Source organism: Ammospiza nelsoni, chromosome 16 (assembly GCF_027579445.1).
Source record: "Ammospiza nelsoni isolate bAmmNel1 chromosome 16, bAmmNel1.pri, whole genome shotgun sequence".
Classification (NCBI taxonomy): domain Eukaryota; kingdom Metazoa; phylum Chordata; class Aves; order Passeriformes; family Passerellidae; genus Ammospiza; species Ammospiza nelsoni.
Window position 1 is genome coordinate 3,813,063 of NC_080648.1, and position 26,545 is coordinate 3,839,607.

At 51.9% G+C, this 26,545-nt stretch overlaps 2 protein-coding genes across 10 annotated transcripts in view; both read right to left on the reverse strand.

Annotated features, from left to right (window-relative positions):
* The window catches only part of ANKHD1 (ankyrin repeat and KH domain containing 1), a 100,975-nt gene extending 87,059 nt beyond the window's left edge, over positions 1-13,916 (reverse strand). For all 9 annotated transcript variants that reach the window (XM_059483804.1, XM_059483803.1, XM_059483802.1 and 6 more), the window contains exon 1: positions 13,638-13,916. In XM_059483804.1, coding sequence (XP_059339787.1) covers positions 13,638-13,916 — 279 coding nt within the window. The remainder of the gene's footprint in view (positions 1-13,637) is intronic.
* Positions 13,917-14,584: 668 nt separating this feature from the next.
* SLC4A9 (solute carrier family 4 member 9) lies at positions 14,585-26,265 on the reverse strand. Its single transcript, XM_059483906.1, is given in 22 exon segments — positions 14,585-14,757; positions 14,800-14,939; positions 14,941-15,014; positions 15,275-15,448; positions 16,328-16,396; positions 17,278-17,350; positions 17,492-17,670; positions 17,815-17,976; positions 18,597-18,710; positions 18,831-19,013; positions 19,090-19,142; positions 19,798-20,069; positions 20,181-20,314; positions 20,522-20,696; positions 20,910-20,934; positions 21,471-21,666; positions 21,950-22,034; positions 23,644-23,801; positions 23,900-23,961; positions 24,075-24,215; positions 24,406-24,566; positions 26,009-26,265. Coding segments are annotated over 22 exon segments (3,060 nt in total).
* Between the last annotated feature and the right edge of the window lie 280 nt (positions 26,266-26,545).

Consider the following 26,545-nt stretch of genomic DNA (forward strand, 5'->3'; position numbering starts at 1 on the left):
CACATTGGAATATCATGGGAATCAGGGAGTAAGTATGACTTTTTAGGAACACTAAACATGAGGCCCACATCTCAGTGGATATTTGTGACCCTATCCAGCTTACAGATAGTAGATCTTGTGTGCCAGACACAAATATTAAAAGTAAGGCAGCAGGCTCTGATTTGGGGCTCAGAGAAGCAAGATTTCTAGGTTAGTGCAACCAACAGTCCTAAAATAAGAAACTGTCATTGCAACAGAGTTGAACATTAAACAAGAAGAAAATCAGTGACCTAAACCAGTGATACATATTTTTACTACAAACAAAGAAGAGCTATTTACACAGCAAAATGTAACCCTACAGTAAGAGTCCCCTCAGCAGTACTCAAATTCCAGGTTAGTCCATAGCCAGCTTAAGGACTCTCTGCTTTCATGAGTTCTGATGCAAAACTGATTTCTGGGAAAATTCACCCTTACCTACATGAGTACTTCAGGGGTTTTCATTTTTTCCCCACAAGACTACACAAGGCATTAATATGATGGAAATATTATTCCTATTGCAACATGTTTGTGTGATCTAGTGAAGGGCAGAAATTCCCACTGTGTCCACATGACCATTCATTATATACAGCTGAGAACCAAATACAAGAAATTTTATTAGATTCTTATGGACACTTTTCTTTGTCAGCTACACCACTACATTTACCAGCAGTCCTCCCTTTTGAGGGCATACCAAAAGGAGTAAAAATGTCACCTCCCACTGAAGCAACTGCACTTGAGAACAACAAACACTGCAGAAACACTCAGTGGCTCCTGGCAAGCCCCAGGGCTCTCCTCAGCCAAGGGAAGCACAGCAGCCTTGCAGCAACCTGCCAGAAGCTGTCCTGCTGCAAATTCTAAAACTTCATGGTTTTGACACTTTGGGAAAGATATGGACCATTTTCTCCCTGACTGCTGCCAGCACAAGCTCACTGGGATCTATTTACTGGATTTTACAGGCAACAATCCACATCTTGAGCCTAAATCGGTGTTAATTCACCATTCAAATATTCAGCTTCCAAGGAACCTCTGTCTCCCCAACAGGGAATACATTTTGCTTACAGGAACCTCAAAATAAGTCTGTATTTTTAACAATGATTGTGCAAACACTACTAATTAGAGTAAATTACACACACAGTTTTTACTTAAGAATACAAGTTGGGTAGTACTGGTGTAGTCTGCTCTTTTCACCACCCTTATGAACTCTTCCTGCCTTTCAGCTCTTCCTTACATCAGCAACTGTACTTCCAGAGACTTTGCACAATTAAAATCTCTCAAAAATTCTTGCTTCATATACAATACTTTCATCATAGTTTTGTATCATAGGAAGGCAGATGCTTTCCTTATTACTGCACATGCTAAGCATCAATTTTTAGGTTTTATTTTGATTTTTAGTAAGAGCTTAATAACATACCCACAATAAAAATATATCTTGAGTGTAAAAATACTGAAAATTCATATGCAAAATGTTAAAATAGTTGCACCACTGCCAGTCTCCCAGAATAAACTTCAATGTATTTTCATGTCAGAATGTCTGACATTTCTGTAAATCAATGCAGTTTCTCACACACTAAGACAAAGCCAGAGAGAATGAACAGTTGGATATTCTATCACTAATAGCAGAGTGAGAAATTACTTAATTGATCAGATGTCTCTTGTGAATGGAAGTGACCTACAATAATCATATATTGTAATATTTTTTTTGAAATATCAAACTATTGTAAACATATCAAACAAATCTGGCGTTTAAAACAAAAAATAACTGCATTAAAAATCAAAACAAGCAAGTAAAAAATCCAAGCATATTTCATATTAGCATTCCTGGAAGACATAATGCACTGCTCATGTGGCAAAATTTAGGCACTCTGTTCTATCCTAATCAGATCTGCAGCAAAGTGATAGAGTAACCAGTCACTGTGCTATTTTTGGATTATTTTGCTAGCTGCTTTGGGCAGTTAATAAGCATCTTACTTGGGAAGGCTCATTAGGAACACAAGGACTCCAGATATTATTCTAACTGCCAAACCAATTTCACCTTCCCAGCCCAAACCCCAGAAGCTGCAGGGGACAGGAGGGCAGAGCTCACCCACCCCAGTGCCTCCTGCTCTCCCACAGCAGCCACGGCCCTCTCCTGAAGCCCTGCCAAGGACTGCAGCAGCCTGGCAGCTCTGCAGATCCAGTTACAGCCCTGCAGCCTCCTCCAGAGCAGCCACATTGCAGCCATGTGGCCTCAGCCCCATCAGGGTTTGTGTGTTACCCCCAGCACTGAGTTTATGCAGCTCAGGGGATGCACAGGGACTTTGCAGCACCACCATCCCCACTGACACTGGTGATTCTGGTGAGCTGGACATGATGTGCAGGGTTACAACACATTTCTAATATTAAATCTAAACTGAGCTCCCTTATGTTGCACTATTGCAAAGTGCTTTGCCCAGAATAGCCTGGACCTGCTCACAAACAGCCTGCAGAGGATGGAAAAGCTTCCTGGGTGGCTGTAGGTAGCACTGCTCTCTCCTCCTCCTGCAGGCAAGGGCAGCAGCAGAGACAGCTCCTTCCACCTTCTCCTTCCACTTCTGCCACACCAGTGCTCCTGGGAAGGCCATCTTTACAAAAAGTGTTCATAGGAAAGAGAAAGGTGCTGTTAAATTATTCCCTTGAACTTGAACCTATTGAGCTATGAACACTTCTTTTGGGGTAACAATACTCATTGCTCTGTTTGTGAAGTATTTACAAATAATAAGGACCCAAGCTCTTGACTGGGACTCCTAAACTCCTATTTTTTATGTAAATAAATGACTGCCTGGATTTCTCTTTTGTGTTAGGAAACCATTCCTAATTACTTCTATAATTCTATTTGGACATTTTCACTCCATAATTAACAGCATGTGCAATGCTGCATTAGGAGAAATGCAGCAGAGAAAGTTCTTGTGGATTTTTCAGAAATCCCAATCTCTAACAGTTTATATTGTCATGTCCTTTACTAAACTGAATGCCAATATTGGATTAATACTTGCAATCCTGCCCTAAATTTTTTGGGGAATAGTGACAGGATATAGCACTAAGAATGAACTTCAGTTTGTATTTCAAATTTAACATCAAATCCCTGTAAATTCTACATATAAAGGATGTCAGCTATCAAAACCATTACAAATACTCATTCCAAGGAGAAAGTAAAGTGAAGGACTTTGCTCCTGACATGACACTCTTAGATGCTCCCTGCAACAATTAAGTGCAGCACAACCCCCATGGTGTGGACTTAACTCCAACAAAAAGCTTGGGTTTGATTTACCAGAGAATGCACTTTTCAACACTCTTCCCCTGCCAGCCCAGGCAAACATCTTTGCACCTGCTTAAGGTACTTTCCTGCACAACCATTTCAGTTTCAAGAGATGGAGTAAAGGAAGAGGAAAAAGCACACACTAATGTGGCTATTTTCACAAAACCTTTCAGTGGGGTCTCAGGACACTGTCCTTTCTTGGCATTTCAAAGCTACAGAAAGAAAATAAACATTTCAGGGAAGTACTCTAGAGTCAGTACCTAGAAACAACATAGAATCAATGGGAACATCAATTCAGACATAATTAATTATATAAAACCATATCCACTCTGTTTGGCTAGAGCTGTTATTTCTGAAGGCAGTTTCTTCCATTAAAAAATACAAGTTCCAGCCCAAGAAGACAGAAACCACCAGGAGAGCATTATCCAGCACCAAGGATGCTGTGATGACACAGAACCCTGCCAGGCTGGGGGGTACAGGGTGCTGGGGGACACCACCACCTCAATGGGGAGCATAAAGCACCTGGAGCATCATTTGCAGTCACTGCTCACCTTGGGACAGGTCAGGCAGCTGTCACACTAACACATCAAAAAGGGAGAAAACAAATAATTTTCTACCACTTTATGAATTTCATGGACTTAAAAGGAGTCTGACAAGCTGGAAGGTCATTATTCTGGTAGCAGAAAGACATTAGGTCATGGCAGCTCCCTGTGAGGCCATAAAGCTGCCCATGGCCCCACCTTTAAGTGCAGCTGTCAGTGCTCCCACCTGCAGCAGCTCCACAGAGAGGGCATTACATTGGGAGGGTGGGGAGAGAAGGGGTGCAAATCTGTTTAGCTCTGATTGCAGCAGGAAGCTGACTGCCTGACTGGAGGCAGGATTATCTAAAGGACAGCCTTTATTCCCAGAGATATTAAACAATTACCAAACAAGCAGCTACAGGATCTGGGCTGTGATGAGCTCATTTCAGAGCACAGGTTCATGTTGCAGATGCTGCTATAGATACAGGGTAAATACAGGTGGACACAGCCTCAAGATTTGCTGCTGCAGGAAAGGAAAGGCCCTCACACACACAGTGTGGGCCATGAGAACAACATCCCTACACAAAATACAATATTCCTGATGTGTTAGCACAGGAGCTGCCTAAAATGATGGGAGAGGCAGCAGGCAGTGAACAAGGACTGACATCTTTATGGCTGTTTCACAACAGGGTCTCAAGCCTGGCACCCCAAGTCACCAGCCAGTTCTCAAAATTACAGCTGTTATTTGAAACATGCAGCTAAAACAATAAATCAGAATTAATGTTTTATACTACTACTCATCCTTTCCAGAGATTGCTGATCCTGGGTTTCAATTTTCTTGCACTCATACTGAACCATAAGCAGACACTCCTGGACAAGCAGCTGTCAAATGGTTCATGTCAATTTAAGCACTTACCTGAATTCTATCTTAAAAAGACAACTGACACTATGCCATTGAAGCAGTTCTGAATAGCACAAACTACACCCTATACAAGCCTCTGAAAGAGCTGTCTGATCTGTGGATCTGCCAGAAACAGATCACTACCATTTATTTTTATTAAAGCACTGTTTCACAACAATAAGCAACATGATTGCACCCTGTTAACCCTCACAGAATTAAGGCACACAACACACGTGTTGACTCCTCTTGGTAGAAGAAACTGGCAATTTCACTAAGTTTCTCTGTATAGCAGAAAAGAAAGATTTACTCATCTCAGTAACTACTGAAATAACCCAAAACACTGTTAAAGCCAGACATACTCAATGTCTGATAAACAAAAATAATTATGACTCTATTTTCCCCATGTACAAACCAATCTTTTGCAGCAAGAAGCTGTCACGTACAGAACTGGAACTGACAACTGAAGCTTATTCAAAATTCACATCAGTCCCAGTAAATCAAGTGCCAATTCTTGACTTTATACCAAAGAAAACCTTGGAATGGAGACCAGAAAACTTGACTAAAACAAGCACCACTTGCACTAAGCACTCCTTATTTCCACATATTCTATCTCAGTCCACTCTAAATCATGTTCTGAGTGCTCCATCTTCCCATGGGCTCTAGGATTCCCTCCTCACCTGGTTTTTTATCTAATATTCCCACAGAAAGAGCCCCTCTTCTTTCCTCACCTCAAGCCAAGAAACAACTGGTGTAATTCAGTATTTGATTTATTAGAATATAAACCAGAATTGTTGCATCAATTTAGCCATGGCTTTCCTTGCTCAAGTATTAAATCCCAGGCACTAAACCAAAGTGAAGGCAACTTTTAAGGCAGAAGATAAATAGATGCATTTGTTTGTTGATGTAAAAGCTCACACTCAACCAAGATGGGAAACATTCTAAGCCACCTTCTTGGAAATGACCTTTTAAGATCTCTTTTCAATCCAAGGGGACAATGCCTAAATAGAAAAAAAAAATCATACAAGTGGAACTCGAATACAATAGTAATTCAATAATCTGTTTCCAGGCCAACCTATACATTTCAGACAGAGGAATCTCAGCATTTAAAGCAACTAATTAAGTTATCTAGGGGCTTATAGCAAACTGAAAATCACCCTGGCCTTTCTGCCCCTCTCAGAGCCCAAGCTGGTGGCAGCAATTCTTTTCAAGGCCTGGATAAACAGGTCTGTGCATGCTGTCCCACTGCCAAAGCAGCAGAAACCCCAATGCAACTCCTGAGCCATCACTTAGTCATGTCAGAGAAACTATCACAGAGCCCTGCCTAAGCTACAACCCACTGAAAATCCAACATATAGCAGTGCAAGGGCTTAAAATGTAACTATTTTATAAAAACAATTATGAGAGAGATATTTATCTAAGCTTTGGATTTATCCTAAGAAATCCTAAATGCCAAACTTCCACATGAGACTCCCTTTTCCCTGGCTCCCTTTCAGGCTGTGTGTCCCATTTCCAAAGCAGCAGAAACCCCAATGCAACTCCTGAGCCATCCCTTAGTCATGTCAGAGAAACTATCACAGAGCCCTGCCTAAGCTACAACCACTGAAAATTCAAGATATGGCAGTACAAAGGCTTAAAAATGTTATTATTTTATAAAACAATTATAAGAGAGATATTTATCTAAGCTTTGGATTTATCCTAAGAAATCCTAAATGCCAAACTTCCACATGAGACTCCCTTTCACTCTGTGTGTCCCACTGCCAAAGCAGCAGAAACCCCAATGCAACTCCTGAGCCATCCCTTAGTCACTTCAGAGAAACTATCACAGAGCCCTGCCTAAGCTACAATCCACTGCAAATTCAACATACAGCAGTGCAAGGGCTTAAAATGTAACTATTTTATAAAAACAACTATGACAGAGATATTTATCTAAGCTGTTGGATTTATCCTAAGAAATCCTAAAAGCCAAACATCCACATGAGACTCCCTTTTCCCTGGCTCCCCTTCAGGCTGTGTGTCCCATTTCCAAAGCAGCAGAAACCCCAATGCAACTCCTGAGCCATCCCTTAGTCATGTCAGAGAAACTATCACAGAGCCCTGCCTAAGCTGTGATACACTGAAAATCCAACATATAGCAGTACAAAGGCTTTAAAATGTAATTATTTTATAAAACAATTATAAGAGAGATATTTATCTAAGCTGTTGGATTTATCCTAAGAAATCCTAAATGCCAAACTTCCTTTTTCCCCTGGCTCCCTTTCAGGCTGTGGAGGAGCACATACTCTAGAGAGGTGATGCTCAGCAGTCACCATGACCAAGGATCAGTTTGGGAGCAGAACATTCAGCCCCAAATGCTGATCTCCCCTCTTCCCTTGCTTTGAAATATGACTGACTTACTACCTGCCTGCCATGTGACACTGTTGGTTTAATTCATGATTTTGGAAAGGGGAAAGTTCAACAGGTTTAGGGATTTTCCTAGAAGAAAATCCTAGTTAATTAATAATCCCTATGCTTTACTGAATGCAAGGGAGAATAAATTAGGCACCTAGCTAAAACCTAGTGCTAACACATGAAATGGTAAAAACATCTGAGATGACTTTCTGTTGGCCCATTGTCCAGCACCCAATAAAATATCCTATTTTTCTTTTATTTGGGACTATTTTCTTCCTGCAGGGTGGGTGTGCAGGAAGGTACTTTTGAAAACTCTCCTGGCCACATTTGTCATTTCTGAGCCACCACCAGCATTTGGACAAACAAATCATCATAATTCAACTGGGAGTAACCTCTCAGTCTACAGCACCTTTCCTTACACATCCTGGGATGCTTTGGAAGAGCTAAAGATGAAAACAATTTTGAAAAAAAATCTCAACTCCCCCTTAAAAACAAAGGACCAAAGTGAATAAGGGGTCTCATCTCACAAAGAGCAGGAAAAAAACAGGATCCAGCACAGGACCAATTCTTTTATTTATGTTTTTATCAGAGTAAATGTTTTCTATCTGCACTTCACCAGAAAATACACAATACTGCAAAAAAGAAGAAAATTTTCTAATATTTTATAAAACTTCTAAACAATCAACATTACATAAGAAAAAAATTCTTAAGTAATGAGTTGCAAGAGTAAAATGCAGTCCCATAAATTTCACTTGCTCAGCATTCCTCCAAAACTATGCAAAACCAAACCTCTGCACTTTGACAATAAAAAGGGAAAACTACTTGTTGAGGAAAAAAACCCCCAAACTATCTGTATTCTATTATAATATCTATCTGTGTATAATAAGGACTATAGCATGCCATCCTAACTAAATTAACCCCTAAATCCAAATATTAATTCACCTGCACCTCCCTTTGTCAGAGGCAGCAGCTTTGGGTTTATAACACAAAGGCTGCAACCTTGTTACTGCAGTCTGTTGCTACAAAAAAGAAATATTTGTATCATTTCACAGTTAAAGTAATCTTTAGTTTATCATCGACCAAGGTCACTGGAGGTCCCAGTTAGAAAGTTTCTATTTGAGACAACCTCTGAGGCCAGGCACTGCGCAAAAACCTCCTGAAATTATTTAAGTTCTTGCACAAATCACTCATTTCTGAGGTTTGCTCACAGTCCCATTGCAGCAGAAGGCCATTCCCACCAGGACAAGGTTTGGTTGGAGTTTGCATGGCCCATGGGCTGCTGCTAGGGAAGAAAGCATCTGCAGAGCCAAAGGAAAGCACCCTGCTAAGAGTGAGGCCTCAGAGCTTCACCTAAACAGTGCCACAAAGGTCCTCAAACAGGATGCAGGAGTTATTTTTCTTGCTTCATGAAGTTTTCAGTGGGAAAGATACCCAAGGTTCCTTCTTCCATGTAAGTCAAGACTCGCCTCTGTTTTAAATCCAAGAATTATTTTTACTCCAATAACAGCTTAATACTTTAAAGGAATCATCATAGATGTTACAAGAACTCAAAATTATCTAAGATTGAAGCTCTCCTCACCTGCAGGGTCTGAGCCCCACTGTGGACTCCAACAAACCCCAGTTCACTCCTGGAGCTGCTCCCAGTTTGAAGGCCAGGCCACACATGCACAGAAAAAGGAGTGTCTGTGTATTCCCCTTCCCTCCACACTGACCCTTCTGTCAAGTGAACATTGCAGGGATGGTTTGAGCTCTGAGCAGAGAACAATGTCCCCATGGCACCATCCAGCTGTGCTTACAGCTGCATTTCAGCACCCTCCAAGGCAAGGCAAGGAGACAGAAGAGCTGCCCAATACTGAGCCCATGGGGGAGCAGCTGGGCAGCCCCAATTTAAATCAGAACACAAGAACTCATGATTCAGCATTAATGCTCCAACAAACCCTTCCCACCCCCACCAGACTGTAACTAGTTGACTGGTGAAACCAATGTGCAAATTTGTACCTAAATATAGATGTTCTGCTAAATTTGGCAAATCTCTCCTTACCAAGGGGTTGCACTGCATATTTATGTAATTATACAGTAGTATTTCACATCTTTACTTTCTACACCTATCATTAGAAAACAGTTGCTGACATTTATTTTAGGTCATGCACTCAAATGGGTCAAGCTGCACTAAAGGGAGACCCAAGTTCTGCAAGAAACCTTAGAAAGGAGCTCACTGTAAAATGTTATTGAATAGAATTAACCATACATGCACACAGAAACACTGCTTGTTCCTGGTTACCACATTCACAAAGTTCCTGAGATCCCCACCATGATTTTTCTGGAACTCGGATATCTAATCAGACTGGGAATAAATGAACACCCTACTAAGCAGCTCCCTGCATCCTGAAGAGTCACCTCAACAATTCTGGAAACCTGAACATGTTACCCCTTGATGTTTCCTAATCACTGAATAATTCCTGGAAGAAAATTTTACTTTTTTTCCCCATCTCTTACCTTCTCAACTTTGAAACAGCTTGACAAAAGAAAAACATCAACTGCTAAACTGAAACCTACATTTTTCAGAGAAAAGGCTTTTCTGCTTAATACTATCTACCTGAACTTGCATCCACTTTTGGAATTTCTATTCCTTATGGTAAAGAAAATGCTGCTAAATTTACTAAATGCTGAAAATTTACATTGTTTCTAAAACAATGAAAATTAAAGTGTCTGAGCATTATGTTAGCCTCAGAAGTCAAAAGATGTATTGTGCACACAATCTACAAAGCAGATCCATGTTAGGAAGGTTCAACAATGCAGCAACGACTGTAATAGACAACATTTCTAATCTGAATATTTACTCTGAATTTCGAACCTAGTTTAAAAAATATGAGACTTTAGGTTGCAGGGAAGGGGGCCCCAGACAAAATCTCCAGGTACTGAGCTGCTCTGGAGTGCATGCCATTCAACTACTCATCCTACTGCTTGTAGGAGGTATGTTATGTCTGATTTTTAATTATGCTTTATGTAAATATCCCCAGAGGCTTATGCAATAGGTACAGGCTTAAGTAAGGCGAGCAGCTCAGGAGAGGGAAGCGAGAGCTGAGCTGACTCCATAGCCAAGGGCTGGGCGAGCTCCAGTTGTCACTGAAGGCCTCCCAAGCCCTGAATTACAGAACAGGAGAGATTTGCTACATTTGTACACTCAGTGCCAAAAGCCACTGGCTGAACCGAGCTCCCAGATCCCCTGGTACTTCTGTCAGCACAGCCAGCTTGTGCTGCTTGATTTACAACAGCTCAGCAAACTGTCCTGAGCAGCGACACAGCCACACTGATCACCTGCCTCAACTCCTGCTGCCACACTTTGCTGCTGGGAGGGTTTTTGATGAGGATCTGCACTTTGTGTGGCCATCAAAGCCCCCATGGACATGCAGTAATGAGCACTGCCTTCCCAGCACACCCTCACCTTGACCTACAGCCCTCAGAGGCAGGCTGGAGGAAGCTGCTCAATGCTTGTGCCTTTGGCACTGCTGGAAGTACCAGCAAAATTCATAAGGAGTGGTAATAATACACTTCAAGTCACACCAAAAATCTCACTCTAAACGAGTTGCAGGCTGTGTTCACACCCTGATCAAGCTTAGAAGGCAACTAAGCAACTATTTGCACTGAGGTCAAAACCAACTCATTCCTCAGCCAGTGGTGAAGCTTCTCTGAGCACTCAGGAGATCCAGAGCAGGGAGTTTTACACAGGAACAGCACAGAGCTCCTGGCCTCAGCTCTCCAGAGACGTGCTGCAGCTTGCAATTGTTTCTATTTGCATGGGATAATTTTAACTGGTAATTCTAGAAAATATTCTGCACAGCTGCATTCAAATTGCACCTTGTGGACCTGATACAACTCATCTGTACAGGATCCACTTCAGCCATTGGTTTCCCAACCAAGAGCTTGGTCACTGCCATGGGCAGGCACTGAGCTAGGAAAGCAGAAAGGTTCAATTTTCTCCCAGTTCTGCAAGCCAGGATAAATGGGGGACACCCTCTTCACCTGTAAAATGGGGACACTTCTCTCCTCTGGAAAGTACTGGGAGATCTGATCTAAGAAATGCAATATATTTTTTAAAAGGTTAAAATATATTGCTCTTTTCATTCTCTAGATAAATGCTTCATTATACTCCTTGTCCTGCACTTCCCTGATGATTTTCTTTTTTAACTAATTTGCCATTTTGACCAGTCCAATTATTTTAGCATATTAAACTCTACTAACACAAGGATACAAAACCTAAATACCACTGCAGACACACAGCAGAGTCTACAGAATTTTGTACCATTATTTTTATGGCCTCAAAAATAGACAGAACAGATCAAGGCAGCATGGCAAAAACTCACTTTTTTTGTTTCATTTTTAATTCTCCCTTTTAGTTCTCACTAATTCCACCCACTGGTAATAGCTGAAGGCATACTCCCAAATCAGTGACTCATGGCACAAGACCACAGTCCAAACAGTGCCTGACTGGCTTCTCAAAGCAGTGCTGTTCAAGAATTGCTCTGCTCCATCCCTGCTCCTTAACTGCCTTTGCTTTGCTCAAAAAGGAAAACCAAACAAAGAGAGACACCCACCACTGACAACAGGTGCTTCCTTAGCTCTCAGAAAAAAAAAAAAAAAAAGAAGAAGAAAAATAAATTCTCCCCTTGGTGCTCCCAGCCTAGGCACATTCCTCCCACCCAAGCTTTTCCCAGGTAACTCTCCACAACCAGAAACACAAGCCAGGAGAACTCCCCAGGCAGTTTCAGCTTTGAGATTAGCCCACCTCCTCTCCATGTGCACTGGAAAACTTCAACTATTTCAATTCCAATTCATTTCTTCTAGTCTGTATTTTAAATAATGAACTTTTCCCCAGTTTTTTTTAAATGAATCATTTAACTTTAAGAGCTGTTTGGGAACCTTTATTTTTTTGACCTCAATGGCAACCTCCCAGACACATTATTTATAATAGGCTGTCTTTCTTAATACTTGCTATTAGTCAAAAGAGTGCTTAGTAAACATCCTAGTTATCCAATCTTCACATCCCTTAAATCATGGGGTGGGTTCAAAAGGGATAAGCTTCCAAAGGAGGACTCTGCTCACCTTGTAAAGAGCCACCAACACCCTGATACAGCCCACTTGGCATCATCTCCCAGATTCTGTAGCTACTGCTTTGTATCTTCAAAGATACACTGAAATGTGACATGCAAGACCTCCTGGAGAGCAGACACTCATTGATGACTTGTGTCCTGCTCTATCCATGGTAGATCTTCCAGCTCCCCCAAACAGGTATGGCCTGGAACACCTAATTCCATATGGCACTGATGATGGATGTCCAGGACATCAATTACACCAGGAATGTCCACATACAACTGCTCATCTGCCTGACCATTAGATTCTGAGTTTAAATGTCCTGCTGTTAGCACCACTTTTAACGTAGCTTAGGTGGTCATGAGCAAATGTGGATCTGCATCAGTTTTATCACTTTTTTTTAAATTCAGATAAGACCTGGCTCAGGTTTCAGGAGGGCTGGACAAAAGATGGACATCAATAGAAGGCAAAAAATTTAGCCACAGGAGGATGAGTGCAGGCTCCTCTCCTTTCATCTCTCCAGAAGGAACAAGGACACATCCTAAGTACACTGGCTTGCCCTCCAAATTAAAAATGGCATGTATCACCTTGGCTATTTTCTTCCTCCTGCAGAAGCCCAGAGGAACTGGGAAAAGCCTGGAAGCAGTAAGCAGCCACTTTCTCCTGCTTTCCACTAAAGCTATGTAAGGGCTGGGATCCAGCTGGGATCCCATCTTTTGCTAAGAGACTACTAAGGAACGAAGATTCACCCTTGGGTACGGCAATGACAGATAAAAGCCCTCATTTACCTTCTCTCCCTAGGCTACATAAAGCAGCATTAAATGCCAGTTTGCAGGTCCAACAACGCTCCATTTGGCTTGGGATTAGGCCCCCGTCCCTCCTCCACACCCTCCCTTTAAACCTCTCCGCAGGTTTGGAAGATCAAAGGAAGACACCTCGACTACCCTCTTCCATTTTGTTGGCTAAGAAATATTTCTATAGCATAAAAGCGCGTGTGTGTATAGGTGTATCTACAGGAACTGATCCGTGTCCGGGCACCCCGAGTGCAGGGCAGCAATAGTGGGGCTGACGCTTCACTTTGTTCTCCGCCGGGTGCAGATCTCGCCTCCCCCTCCAAGCCCGCTCCCAGGTGGAAGCGGCTCCGTGAGGCCGGGTCACATCCTCACCCCGCTCCGGGGCCGCGGCGCGCACAGGGCCCGGCCGCCCCCGGCCCTTCCCGGGGCCGCCGGGAGGCGCGGCGGGGCGAGACCCCCGCGGCCGCTGCCTCCTCCCCGGCCGCGGGCCGCGCTGCCGTGCGGGGCCGCCGGGACCCGCCCAAGGCGGCGGGAGGCCCGGGACGAGCGGGTGCGGTGCGGCCGGCGCGGCGAGCGGGAGGGCGGGCGGGCCCCGGCCGGGCCTGTCAGGAAGCGGCGGAGGGGAAGGAGGGCGGGCCAGGATCGCTCACCTCGGACACCTCGTCCTCGTCGCTGCCGGAGCCGCCGCCGCCCCCGCTCCGCAGCACGGCGGCCGCCAGCTTGAAGTCGAGGGCGGCCTCACCGGCCGCGGGCGCGCCGGGGCCTCCCGGCCCGCCGGGCCCGGCCTCCCCGAAGAGGCGCACGGCCCGCAGGCCCAGCGGGGAGGGCCCGGCTGCGGCGGGCGGCTCGGCAGCGGCGGGCGGCGCGCGGGGCGCGACCGAGTCGATCTCCTCGTCGGCGGCAGCGGCGGCGGTGCCGTCCGTGAGCATCGCGCTGGTCCGGGCCCGGCCGTCTCCGTCCCCTCACGGCACCGCGGCAGCGCCACTAACTTCTCACACCCTACCCGGCCGCGGCCGCCGCGCCGCCCCCCCACCGCTCCGCGCACGCCTATTGGGCGCGCTCGGCCGAGAGCGGCGCGCTATTGGCCGTCGCACCCGCCACTCAAGGGCGCGTCACGCGCTCCCAGCATGCTGCCCTGAGAGCGCACGCCGAGGCGGTAAGAGTGCGCCGCCCCGCCCCGCTCGCCCGGCCTCGCTTCCTGAACTTTCCGAGCTGTGATTGGCTCTCCGGGACATCAATCATGTGCCTCGGCGGAGCTGCAGGCGCCGATGGGGCGAAAAAGCTGTCGATCAAAGCACATTCAGGAATCACGGTTTTGATTGGCCGAAAGGTACATCGCTCACAACGCACGGCGTCTGGCGTCTTTCGATTGGCTTTTGAATGCCCTGGACCCGCCTCCCCTTCGAACCCATCTGAAGGACTCCGTCAGCGCGAGGCACCATCACACGCCCGCCTGTACCGAGCGGTGATTTGGTCAGGGAGCTGCCAATCAAAGCTAAGGGCACGCCTTCTTCATGGCCCCGCCCCCTCACGGGGGCGGGCCGCCATAGGCTGGGCGCCCGGGCTCTCCGCTCCGGCGGCCGCGCCCACTGTGACGTCACCGCGCGGCCACGTGGCCCGGGGGTCTCGGTCCCCTCAGGGGGTCTCGGCCACTCCCGGGGGTCTCGGTCCCACAGCCCCGGCCCGGAGCGATGGCCCCGCAGCCCCGGCCCGCCCGGCCTAGTTCACGGACAGGTTGATCTGCGCTCCCGGACGCTGCATCGGCTCGCACTGTGGGGGGAGCAGAGGTTACAGGGCCCGCACCGCGCCCACCCCGGGCGCCCCCGCGCCAGCGGTCCGGCCCCGGGGCGGCTGTGGCCGAGCGAGGCTCCCAGGACAGTACCGACCTCCTCGGCTGTGCCCCCCTGCTCCGGCCGCTCCCGGGGCTGTGTTCCCGCCGCTCCCGGCCCGGGCCCGTCCAGCCAGCTCAGGTCGTGCGGGGAGAAGATCCGCTCCAGCCCCTTGCGGATGCCCACCAGCGCCAGCAGCTGCGGCCGGGCCAGGCTCGGGTCAGCACCGCTGGGCCGGGGGACAGCCAGCGTCTCTCTGTCACACACCTCTGCCGCCCCCGGAGATGCCAGGGCGCTGGCCCGTCACCCTCCCGCCCCTACAGTGTCACTCAGCCCCTGGTGACAGCCCCAAGACCCAGAGCAGGGGGTGAAGGCTGGTGGCAAAGCCACCCGCTCATGTCCCCTCCCAAAGGACCGTGCCGGGCCCAGCAGCACCGCCGGTTCCAGGGGGGTCATACCATCACTGGGAAAATGATAGCGGCCACGGTGGACTTGAGGAGCCAGAGCAGGGCCAGGCAGAGCAGCTGGATGGCGGTGAAGAGGTGCACCCGCCGCAGGGGCACGTGGCGCAGGTAGGCCAGGTCTCGCTGGTGCTTGGCTGGCATCAGGAGCAGCCGCACACGGTCCGTGAGCTGCAGGGAGGGGAGGGCAGCTGGGTCACACCTGGGCAGCTCTCACCCCCTCCCTGTTGAGATTAGGGCCGGCAGGATGGGGTTTCACCACCATTTCTGCACTGCAGCCCTCCTGCCCTCTGTGCTGACCCCCAGCTGATGCCTGGGCCAGTGAGTTTGTCTGCAAGACCTGGGGCCACTGTCACCCCAGGCCAGGGGAGCACTTTCCAGGCAGACCTCTAGAAAGGACAGAAAGGAGTCTAGCTGCCCTTACAGGGTTAATTGAGAGATGACACCCCTTGATCCCTCTCACTTCACAGGAAACTGCTGCAGCCTCCTCCAGAGCACAACTCTGGGTTTCCCAAGCAGAGGGAGGGTGGGAGTTTCCCAGCCTGTCATCTAGAGCAGGGCAATTGCAAGGAAACTGTACTATTTAGAGGAAAAAATGGTGTAGATAATTCTGGAATAGGGATTTTTTTCCCCTCTGTTGGTTTCTTGGGAGAAGAAGAGATCTGGCACATGAGCAGCAACACCAGAACCAAAGGATTGTCCTGTCCCAGCTCTGCCTGCAGCTCCCAGGTGAGGAAGTCCCTGTGGCTTTGAGAGCAAGTCTGTGTTATCCACTGGTTCAATTTCTCCCAAACCACCTCATCCAGCAGTGCACAAGTCTCTCCTGCTCCTCAGCATCCCAGAGCTCTCCTTTTCCCCTTCCTTTGCCCTGGAAAGGTCCCTCCTCTCCCTCCTTGTCCTGGGCCTGGTGGGAGATAGCTCTGTGCACCACAGAGAGCTGAAATCCAGGCTCTGCTGTGCAGTGGCAGCTGTTGCTGAGCACAGCCCCTCCTCCCCAGCCAAAAGCACCAAAACCAAAGCACCCCCTCCCTGTGCAGCCCTCCCCCTCACCTGGATGCTGTTCAGGGCTGTCACCCCCATGTGCAGGAACACCCCGTACAGCACCGGCATCGGGATGTGCTGCAAGGCAGTGGGGAGAGACATCAGCAGGGCAGTCCTGGGGTCTGTGCCTGCTCAGAGCCCTCTCATGTAAAACCTCTGTGTGTGTCCACAGGCTGTGCCTCCTTTATTCCAGCCCAGCCTGGCCTTATTGGCATCAGTGCTTGAGGTTCACATGAGCCACATCCTGCATGGTCCCTTTGGATGGCATCTCATCCCCCAGGGGTGTCACTGCACCTCAGCTTGGTGCCATCTGCAAATGTGCTCCATCTTGTTGCCTATGTCTTTGATGGAGATATTTAACAGTATTTGTCCACTTGGAAGACACCACTTGTTACTAATTTCCATGTGGACACTGGGCTACTGACTGTGAATCTCTGGACATGCCCATCCAGCCAATTCCTGATCCATCTAACAGTCCTTCCATCAAATCCAGTTAGGAGGTGAGGATGCTGGGAGGACCCTCTATCTTCCCCCACCTTGGGAGGTGAGGAAAGAGGTGGAGGAAAAGAGACCTCCTGTCTGCCCACAGATAATGCAGGGCCACTGGAGGGGTTTTTCCCACCATGGCAGTGGCAGCAGGTGAAAGCCAGCAGCAGGCAGGTGATCCACGTGGCAGTGTGGAGAGGCAGTGCTGGGGTGTGTTTGGGGAGCACAAGAATCCCAGTGCACATGGGGAGGATGGGCAGGTGACATGGGACCACAGTGCCTTGTGTGCCAGCCCTCCTGTGGCACTGGACACAAGCCCTTGGTGCAGTCCATACCCACACAGGGCGCAGCTCCCCGCCTGCCACACAGGCTTCCTGTGCTGCTTCTAGGGGTGGGGGTGAGGAACCTCCAGCCTTGCAGGGTATGGCCACCCCTTGCCTAGGAAAAGAGGCCACCCCAGCCAGGCTTCCTACCTTGAGCACGGGGGCCATGAAGACAGAGATTCCCATCAGGATGAAGACAGCCAGGCCTGTCAGCCTCTGCTCCCTGTGGGTGGCAGCACAGATGTCACAGGTGCCCAGGGTCCCTTGGGAGCCCACCCCTTACCTGCCTCCTGGCCCCAGGGTCTCTGCTCTGTGCAGTTTTGGTGGCCACAGGGAAAGGGGTCAGCTCAGGCTGGTTGTTCACCTGATGCCCAGGAACTCGGGGTGCTCTCCAGGGGCTGAGGTTGCACTCTCCTTCCTCAGGCTGTCCATGTGTGCCAGGGAGATGACAGTGGCTGACACATACCAGGGGAGGCCAGTGACAGAGGTGACAACCATCAGGAGGGAGACGCAGAGGAGGTCCAGGTGGAAGCCTGCTCCTTTCTGCAGTGGAAAAGGCAGCAGGGCTGGGGGCATCTTCCCACTTCCCTGGCCATTTGGGGTTCTGCTTTCCCTTGGTTTCTTCCCAGCCAGGACCTGGGTCCTCCCTCACTGGCTGGTGCTGCCTTTTCCCTGTCCCCTGCTCACCTGCAGCTTGTACTCCCTGCGGTTAAGAATGACAGCTGTGATCTGCTGGTCCATGAAAATGAGGATGGTGACAAGGACAGCAGGCACTGCAGACAGCAGGCACACCCACCATGGGTTGGCTCCAAAGGGGAACACAATCCAGTCCCGTGCTGGGTTTGTGGGCTGTGGAGAGCAGAAGGGTCATGGCAGCTGCCACCCACACGTGGGGTGTGCAGTGCAGTGGGGTGATGGGACCAGCCCCAGGTGCCCAGGCTGGAGCCCTACAGGCACCCAGAGATGCCCACCTTGGGGGAGTGGAAGAGCATCCTCACTCATCCTGGGGATGCTGCTGACCCACCAGCCCCCCACAAGGACAACCTGGCTGTGACAGAGCAGGGTGTTGTTCTTGGGCACCACAAGGCAGGAGTTGGGCATGTGCCTGTGTCAGCAGGTGGAAGAGGTGGTATTGGGCAGCGATGATGGGGAGCCCAAGGAGGTGGTGGTGATGAGCCCTGGCTGCTCTGGGGCACTGCCAGCCCTGCTCCACATCCAGATTGAGTAGCCCAAGCCTGGAGCTGAGCTTGTGGCTTTTGCTCCAGAGTGATCTGTACAGTGCAGGTCTGAGCCAGGTTATTTATAGTGCAGGATCAGCTGTGTTCAACCCTTTCTCATTGCTGGGGTGCAGCCTGCACCCCTGTATGGCTGGAGCCAGGGATGAGAAGGACAGTGACAGCACAGTGGGGTGGCTACCATGGTGGGCACAGACCCACACCCTGAGAGTGCTGTGCCCACCCTGCTGGCACCTTCAGCTCACTGGGGACAAGGAGCTTGGGGGTCTCCAGGCCCAGGAGAGCATCCACAGTGCAGGAGGCCAGGATGGCCAGGATGACAGCGAAGTCGCTCACCAGCTTCCGCACCTGCAGGGGGAGAGGCTTTGGCCAGGCTGGCAGGGCTGGGGGCAGGATGCAGCACCCAGAGCCATCCCCACAGCAGTGGGACAGGTGGCCATGGCACTGGGGTGGCTGAAGGATGCTCACCCCCACGGGGAAGTAGCGGCTGCTCCTGAAGCGCTTGAGGGCGGTACAGAGGAGGAAGGTGCCCCCAAAGAGCAGGAAGGAGACGAGGGTGACATCGGGCACGTACTGGCAGCTGGTGCCCAGGAGATGCCCGCCTAGATCCAGGCACTGGGTCCTGCTCAGCCCTGCTGGGGTGGCAGGAGGCTGCAGGGGAAAGGTGGGTGGTGAGGAGGGGTCACACATGGACACCTTGGGAGCAGCCTGGGAGCAGGGGCTGTACCTGCCAAGCCAGGGGTGAGGGCAGCGACGTGTCATTCCCTGCAGAGCTGTGACCTACAAAGTGACAGGGGGCAGATTGGTACTGGTTTTATCAGGATGACTGGGATGATGCTAACATCAGGCTGGGTCCTCAGGCTCTTCCTGAGGGCTCAGGGTGCTGGATGGGGTCCCATGGACCTCTGAGACCCTGGCAATGGTTGATGCCCAAGGAGCGCCAAGGGGGAGATGTCCCTGCGAAGGGCATGGCTAAAGCATCACTCAGAGGCACCATTGATCCCAAGCTGGCCAGCACTGATGTTTTTGGCACATGGTGCAGGTCCCATTTCCAGGGTCAGTGTGGGTCATTTCATTTCCAGGGTCATGACTTCAAGCCCCAGCAAACAGGCCCTGATTTACAGACTGGGAAATGGCAGAATGAACCCATCCAGGTGCCCCTTTCCAGCCTCTGACATCCCCCATCCTGGAGGCAGAGGAGATGGGCCAAGGCTGTCCTAGATCCATGTACTTCCCTGGCTCCTGGGCAGCTCTGGGAGGCAGGAATAGATGGACAGACTATGGAGGGAAGTGGAGGACGCTGCAATGTGGTCAGGCAGGGGAGGATGGGATTAAACAGCCTCCTCCAGCCAGGAAACAGGTTCCCAGTGGCATCCTGGGGCAGCAGCTTCCTGCTCCCCACCCAGCCAGCCAGCCCACGGCTGCTGGGGCTCACCGGGGCTGGACAAGTTGCAGGTGCAGCTGTAGGAGGTGACGTTGTCCAGCCGGTAGTGCCAGTTGATGGGGAAGGCATCTGCCAGGCTCAGCATCTTCTTCAGGGAATCATAGATGAATATGAGGCTGATGAGGGCGCAGAAGCCTTCCTCAGTGAAGCGGGTGAAGTGCCCCACCAGGTGACTGGCCTCGGTGGCCACCAGCACCACTCCAAAAAAAGCCACCCAGAGCCCAATCCAGAGGCGGAACTCCAGGTAGTCCAGGCTGTGATCCCTGGGGGAAAGGGTGACTCAAAGCCTTGCCAGTGACCCCTGCCTGGAGAGATGGTGGCCCATGCTCCAGCTGGGGGATGCTGGGCTGAGAATCCATCTGCACTGAACTCACTGGCTGAAGGAGAAGAGGAGGCGCTCAAAGACGAGCACGGGGCCGGTGCTGCTCAGGATGGTCAGGGGTTGGCCCGAAAAGAGGCAGAAGATGAAGCCAGCAAAGGCTGTGCCCAGGAAGCTCTCCAGCACCCCCTGAAATGCAGGGAAGGGGTGCCAGGTGCCAGGCACATGGCAGGGAGGAGGGTTGGGGGCCTGCCCCCACAACAGCACAGAAGAATACAGGGTCAGTGCTGGGGACCACGGGGAAGGAGGCAGAATTCAGACGATGTCCTGGGGATGCTGGTAGGAGCTGGGCTGGGCTGAGCAGGGTTGGTACCAGGCCCCCCAGTCCACACTGACCTGCATGTTGGCAGTTGCATCCCCCAGCATGCCCCCAAAGGTGATGGCATTGGTGACTGTGGCCAGGTAGATGTACAGCACTGCTGAGAGACACTGGGGGTGCAGGGCATCGGTGAAGTCACTGCCATACCACAGTGCCTTCCTCTGGATGTCTCGCAGCAGCCCCCCAAAAAGCCTGGGGTGGGGAGGGAGGTGTCAGAGCAGACCCCACAGAGAATCCTCACAGCAAGGGATTGTCCCTTCCCCTGGATACAGGAATCAGAGAGCTGCACAGCAAGGGATTGTCCCTTCCCCTAGGTACAGGAACCCAGAGGGACTTGGACATGGAGGCCCCATGAGACACCAGTGACCTGCCCCTGCACCTCCCAGTGCCCTTGCAGACACTGACCTGCCTGTCCTCTCCAGCTCCTCCCCAGAGCGTGGGTGCCCTGGGCTGGCTCTGTCCCCAGCTGCTCTCCTGTCCCCATTTCCATGTGGCTGCTGGTCCAGTGGGTCCAAGGCGGTCCTGCGGCAGAGCAGAGCCTGAGACAATAGGCTGCAGGTTGGGACCCTCAGGACCCAGCTGCATTTAGGGGACACTGGGACAGGAAAGGGAGAATGGAGAGAGGACAGGGGTGCAAACAGGGCCTGTACATCCCCTGATAATGGAAAGGAGACAGAGGATCTTTCCTCTGGCAAGCTCTGGAGCCAGCCCTTGCAGGACTGGTTTTAGTGGAGGAGCTGGGCAGAGCCTGGGGTGTCCTGCTCAGAGGCTGAATTTCACATGTGAGTGCTGCATCCCAGTGTTCCCATCAGCTCCCTTGGGAGCGGATTTGCCATCCACTGCCAGGTGGGACAGCAGGACTAACAGCAGGGGGACCAAAGCAGGGACCTATGGAGGGGCTTGGCTGAGAGGAGCCCCTGGCTCCTGGGCAGCTTCATCCCATGCAGATGGAGGTTCCAATGTCACAGAGAGGCTGGCAGGCGTTGGGGTGCCTCCCTCCAGCCCACCTCCTGCGTGGAGCTGGCAGATAGCTCGGTGGAGGAATTCGGGCCCCAGGGTCCCATTTGCCAGGAGGAAGCACAACCAGCTCATCCAGGAATGCCTCCATCCCTGCCATGAGGTCCTCTCGGTGCTCAGCCTGCCGGGCAACTCTTTGGAAAAGCTGTGGGGAAATGCTGTGGTTTAATCACCATGTCCCTGCATTCACCCACTTGGAACCTTCCTCCCAGCCTGCAGCCATCACCAGGAAACAAACCCATCCACTTCAGGGCAACAGGGGCCCTACATCCTGCAAACCCACCCAAGCTTTTGGTTTTTTATCCTGGGCAAGGGGTGCCACCAGCTTGCCCCATCCTCTGCCCTCCACTGCAGCCTGCAGAGGAGTCCTGGTGTCCCCATTCCAGGCCCTGGTGCCATCCCACCCCTGGGTGCTGTGACAGGCTCACCTCATCTGTCAGCAGTGTGGCCATGGCCCTGCCAACCTCGTGGTAGGCTTTCAGTCTGGGGGGGCCCAGCAGGAAGAAAAGGAACCTGTGGCAAGAGAGCACATCTCCAGAGCAGCCCTCTGCCCTCCAGGGGATGCCTCTCTCAGGGGGGGACTGTGGGGATGGGGTCTGGGCAGGCCTGGGCGCTTCTGCCACCCTGAAAGTGGGGTTGGGGGCAGAAGACAAGACACATGTGTGAAATATCTGCTGCCACTGCATGGCAACCTCACAGAGACCATGGGACACCAGGAGCCTCGCTGGATCACAAGGGTCTGCAGAAATCCAGACTGGGAGGTGTGGGGGAACAGGTCTTTGGGGCAGAGGAGGAGAAATCCTCAGCTGGAGGTGTCTGTGGCATCATTTTCCTGGGAATGTTGCTCACAGGCAGGATGCTGGTGTGTTAGGGAAGGAGAGTTTGCTAGCAGCCCAGGCAGCAGGTTTGACAGGACTCTGGGGACATGGGAGGAGACTGGAAAGAGAGCTCAGAGCCCTTGATAAAATATGGTAAAAATCCCACAACTGAGAGGATGGGGCAAAATCTCCAGAGGGAAAATCCACACAAATCCTCCACACCTTTCCAAAGCTGACAGGAATGGTTACAGTCCTGAAAGGCTGAGATTGTCAAGCAGTTCCAGTGACTGTATACCCTGAACAAACCCCTAGAGAGGGGTCAGGGAAACTCCTCTGGCCATGCAAGTGGGACTTGAGAGAATCCCCAGGTGCTGGAGGCCTCTGGAGCTGGCTCCAAAGGGACAAGAGGTGACAGTTACCACATGGGATTGGTGTACCAAGCTGATGGGAAAACCTTAAAACCCTAGAGATGGATCTGGATGAGAGACAGCCCTGAGGCAGTGGCTGCACCTGTGGGACAGCCTGGCATGGCCAGCAAAGGGGATGGCACCCTGGGCAAAGGGATGGGTATAGGCAAGGTCTCCCTGCCCTGCGGTTTGGGGAGGAAAATACAGGGCAGGGGGTTATCGTGAAACCCTCGAGACCCTGGGCCATTCCCGGGGATTTGCTCCCCCAACTCCCGCGGAGGAGAGAGCAGAGGTGGGTGGGTGTCTGTCCTGCTCCTCCCAGCTCCTGGGGCCGGGTGCTCTGGGCAGAGTGACCAGGAGGTGGCAATGTCCCTCTGATCCCCGCCTGCCTCCTCCGCGCACTTCCTAAGGCAGTCCGCAGCTGAAGGCAGGCACACTGCCCGTGGTACCTTCACTGCCCGTTTGCCCTCACGCCTTCGGGGGATGCATTCCTGACCACGGGGGAACCATGGGGACCCTCCTGCCCTGCTCCTCTCCGCCCTCCCCGTCTCAGCACTCAGGAGAGCAGCAGGAGGACAGGAGTCTCCTGAAAACCCGCATCCCGCTGCCGGCAGTAGGTGGAGAGCATCCAGAGCCAGCTGAGGACAGGGAATGCAGAGCCCAGTGGGAATGACCCTGGGGATGTCCCTTCCAGGCTGCCCAGCAGATGCCCCACACTCAGCCCGTTCTGCAGTGCTCCTAAGGAGCTGGGAGAAGCAGGAGGGGAAGCATGAGACAAGATTCTGGGTCTGGGTACCATTCCCTTTGCTTTGGACAAGCCAAGCCTTGTCTGGTGTGGGGGGAAATGGGGAGACAGGGATGGGGGAGGGCACAGAGCCATCAGCCATACTCTGTTACCTGCTTGGAAGAGAAACCTCAGCCAGTGAGCCAAGGGACACCCCCTGCCTGAGGCGAATGAAGGCAGTGAAGGGCTTTTCCAGGAATTCAACTTCCCCGACAGCAACGTGGGCTGCCTCAGCCCCTGGTGGGACTTTCTTCTTGAATCTGTTCCTGAGCTGAAAGGAAAGGGATGCAGCCTCTGGGCACTCAGGATGCTGTGGCTGGGCATTCAGGATGCTGTAGCTGCTCCCAGCCCAGCTCCATGCTGCTGTACCTGCTCCTTAAGAGGTGTTTTGGAGACCTGGGTTCTGGGCTCAGACCTGCCTTTGCCTTTCCCTGCAAAGAAAGAGAGGAAGCAGCAAAATCCATGTGCAGGTGAGCAGCCAGCATGGGTACTGCCCCGGGCTGGAGGTAGTGGGAGGATGCCTGGTGGGACAGCTGGTTCCTACCTCGGCAGGGAGACACACCAAGCTCAGCAAGGAGCTGCAGCAGGGATTTTGTAGGCTGGTGCTGTGGCTGGAGGAGCAGGAGGGCTGCCAGGCGCTCTCTCAGTGCAGGCTGCAGCTCTGCTTCCTCACAAAGTGCTTTGTCTGCATCAGGGACAGGGACAGCTCTGAGCACCCGTGGTTCACTGCCCATTTCCCCTTAGCTCGAGTAGCAGAGAGCCTCCCAGGTACCCAGCTGTCACCCATTCTGCTGCCCTGTAGGCACCTCTTGGTGGCCTGTCCCTCTCTGGTGACCAGCCCATCCCAGGAGATGACCTTTGCATTACTCATGTACCAATTATTTCCTTGAAACTGGTGGCATCCAGATCCAGGAGCAGTGTCCCCTTCTGCAGGCATGTCCTCAGCTGGAACAGGCTGTGCAGGGGCAGAGCTGGGACATGGGGGGCACTCCAGCGCTCCCCACCATCCTCCACCTTCTCCTCAAACTTGATCCACCTGCCCAGGGAGATGTAGGGGGTCAGTGACAGGCCCTGTGCCCCGTGCCAGCAGTGGGAGCTAAAGCCTGGGTCTATCTTTGAGCTTAGCCTGGGGCTGGCACTGGCAGGAAGGGGTTTGGGTGGCTCAGAGGGGCCTGCAGTTGGTTCATGGTGTAGGGGCAGCCAGGCAGACAAGGTGGTCATGTCACCATTCCTGCAGACCCACACCTCTCCAAGGTCTGATTAGAGGAATTCCATTCATAATGAGGTGACAGGATGGTTCAGGTTTGAAGGGACTTTAAAACTCACCTTATTCCAGGCCCTCCACCATGGGCAGGGACACCTTCCACTATCCCAGTTTGCTCCAAGCCCCCTCCAGCCTGGCCTTGGACACTTCCAGGGATGGGGCAGCCACAGCTGCTCTGGGCACCCTGTGCCTCACCGCCCTCACAGGGAAGAATTTTTTCCCAATATCCCATAGAATACTGGTCTCTGGAATTGGGAAGCCATTCCTGCTTGTGCTGCCACTCCAGTCCCTTGTCCAAAGTCCCTCTCCAGCTCTCTTGCACCCCTATAGGCACTGGAAGATGCTCTAAGGTCTCCCCTGAGCTTTGTCTTCTCCAGGTTAAACACCCCACCTCTCTCTGTCTCCATAGCAGAGCTGTTCCAGCCTTTGAATCATTTCCATGGTTTCCTTTGGATGTTCTTCAACAGGAGCTGGATGTGGTGCCCCAGGGGGGTCTCCCCAGAGCACAGGGGAGCACCCCCTGCTCACCCTGCTGCCCAGGGTGCAGCCCAGGACACACTCACCTTGCTGGGCTGCCAGTGCACTGTGCTGGCTCATGTCCCATCTGTCACCCCCCAGCACCCCCAGCCATTCTCTGCAGGGCTGCTCCCAGCCCGTCATTCCCCCAGCTGGGCTGGGGCTGGGGGCGGCCCTGCCATTAGCAACGCTTGCTGGAGTCCGAACAGAAATGTCTTGAGCTGTTTTCACGCTCGGGCCGTGCCACATATTTCAACGCGGGGCTCAGACAGAGCTTCCCTTTGTCCCCGTGGGTGGGCGGCCCTGCGGGCTCCTGCCGGCGGCAGCGTGCGGGGCTGGCTGCCGGGAGAGCCGCAGCCCGGCGGCTTCGGTCCCACACACACTCCGAGCCCAGGTGAAAAGCCATTGCTGTCCCCAGACTGCCGTGGCCCGTGTCCCCGTGCCCTGCCGGGGGTGGAGGGGGTGCCATGGGGACATCCCAGCCCCGGTGCAGCCCCTGCAGCCTTGGAGAGGCAACAGAGAGGAGCAGAAGGACAGGCGCTGAGCCTGGCCCGCCTGACATCCCGCCCTCTGCCATGAAATTAAATCAGCCCAGCTGGGCACTGGCGGGGCACAGCCCTGCCTTGGGGATAAGGCTGGAACATGCCCTGGGCTCCCAAAGCGTGGCCCAGCAGCCTGGCTCTCGCAGGTGTGCCTACCTGGCCATCTCCCTCCACTCGAGCCCCGCCGGGGTGCTCAGGAGCTGGTTGAGCTGGATGAAGAGCAGCGGGCAGGTGATGTCCCCCCTCTCCTCCCGCTGCAGGGCGGCATCAGCTCGCCGGGCCGCTGTGGCCGTGCTGGAGGGGAAGATGCTGCAGCCGAAAGCCTGGGAGGGAGCTCCGGGGTTGCTGCGTTCCAGTCTGGGCTGTGAGCCGCTGTCTGCTGCCCGGAGAGCCGGGCCACCCGCCCCGGCCATGTGGGCTCGCACGGCCACCGGCACCGGCAGCCACAGGCGTGAGCTCCCCTCCAGCACTCACAGGATCCCACTCATCCCACACCTTATAACAGCTGTGAACTGGTTTAAACTGGCCATAAACCAATACACAGGAGCCAAGCCCAAAACAAGCATCCCAAAACAGCAGGGCCAGCCCCACAGGTCCCAGTATGGTTGTGTCCTGCCACCTAGGCCAGGGACCCGGGGACCCACCTGCCTCCTGCAGGTGACCTGGGTGGACAGGGATGTTCTTGTGCTCCCA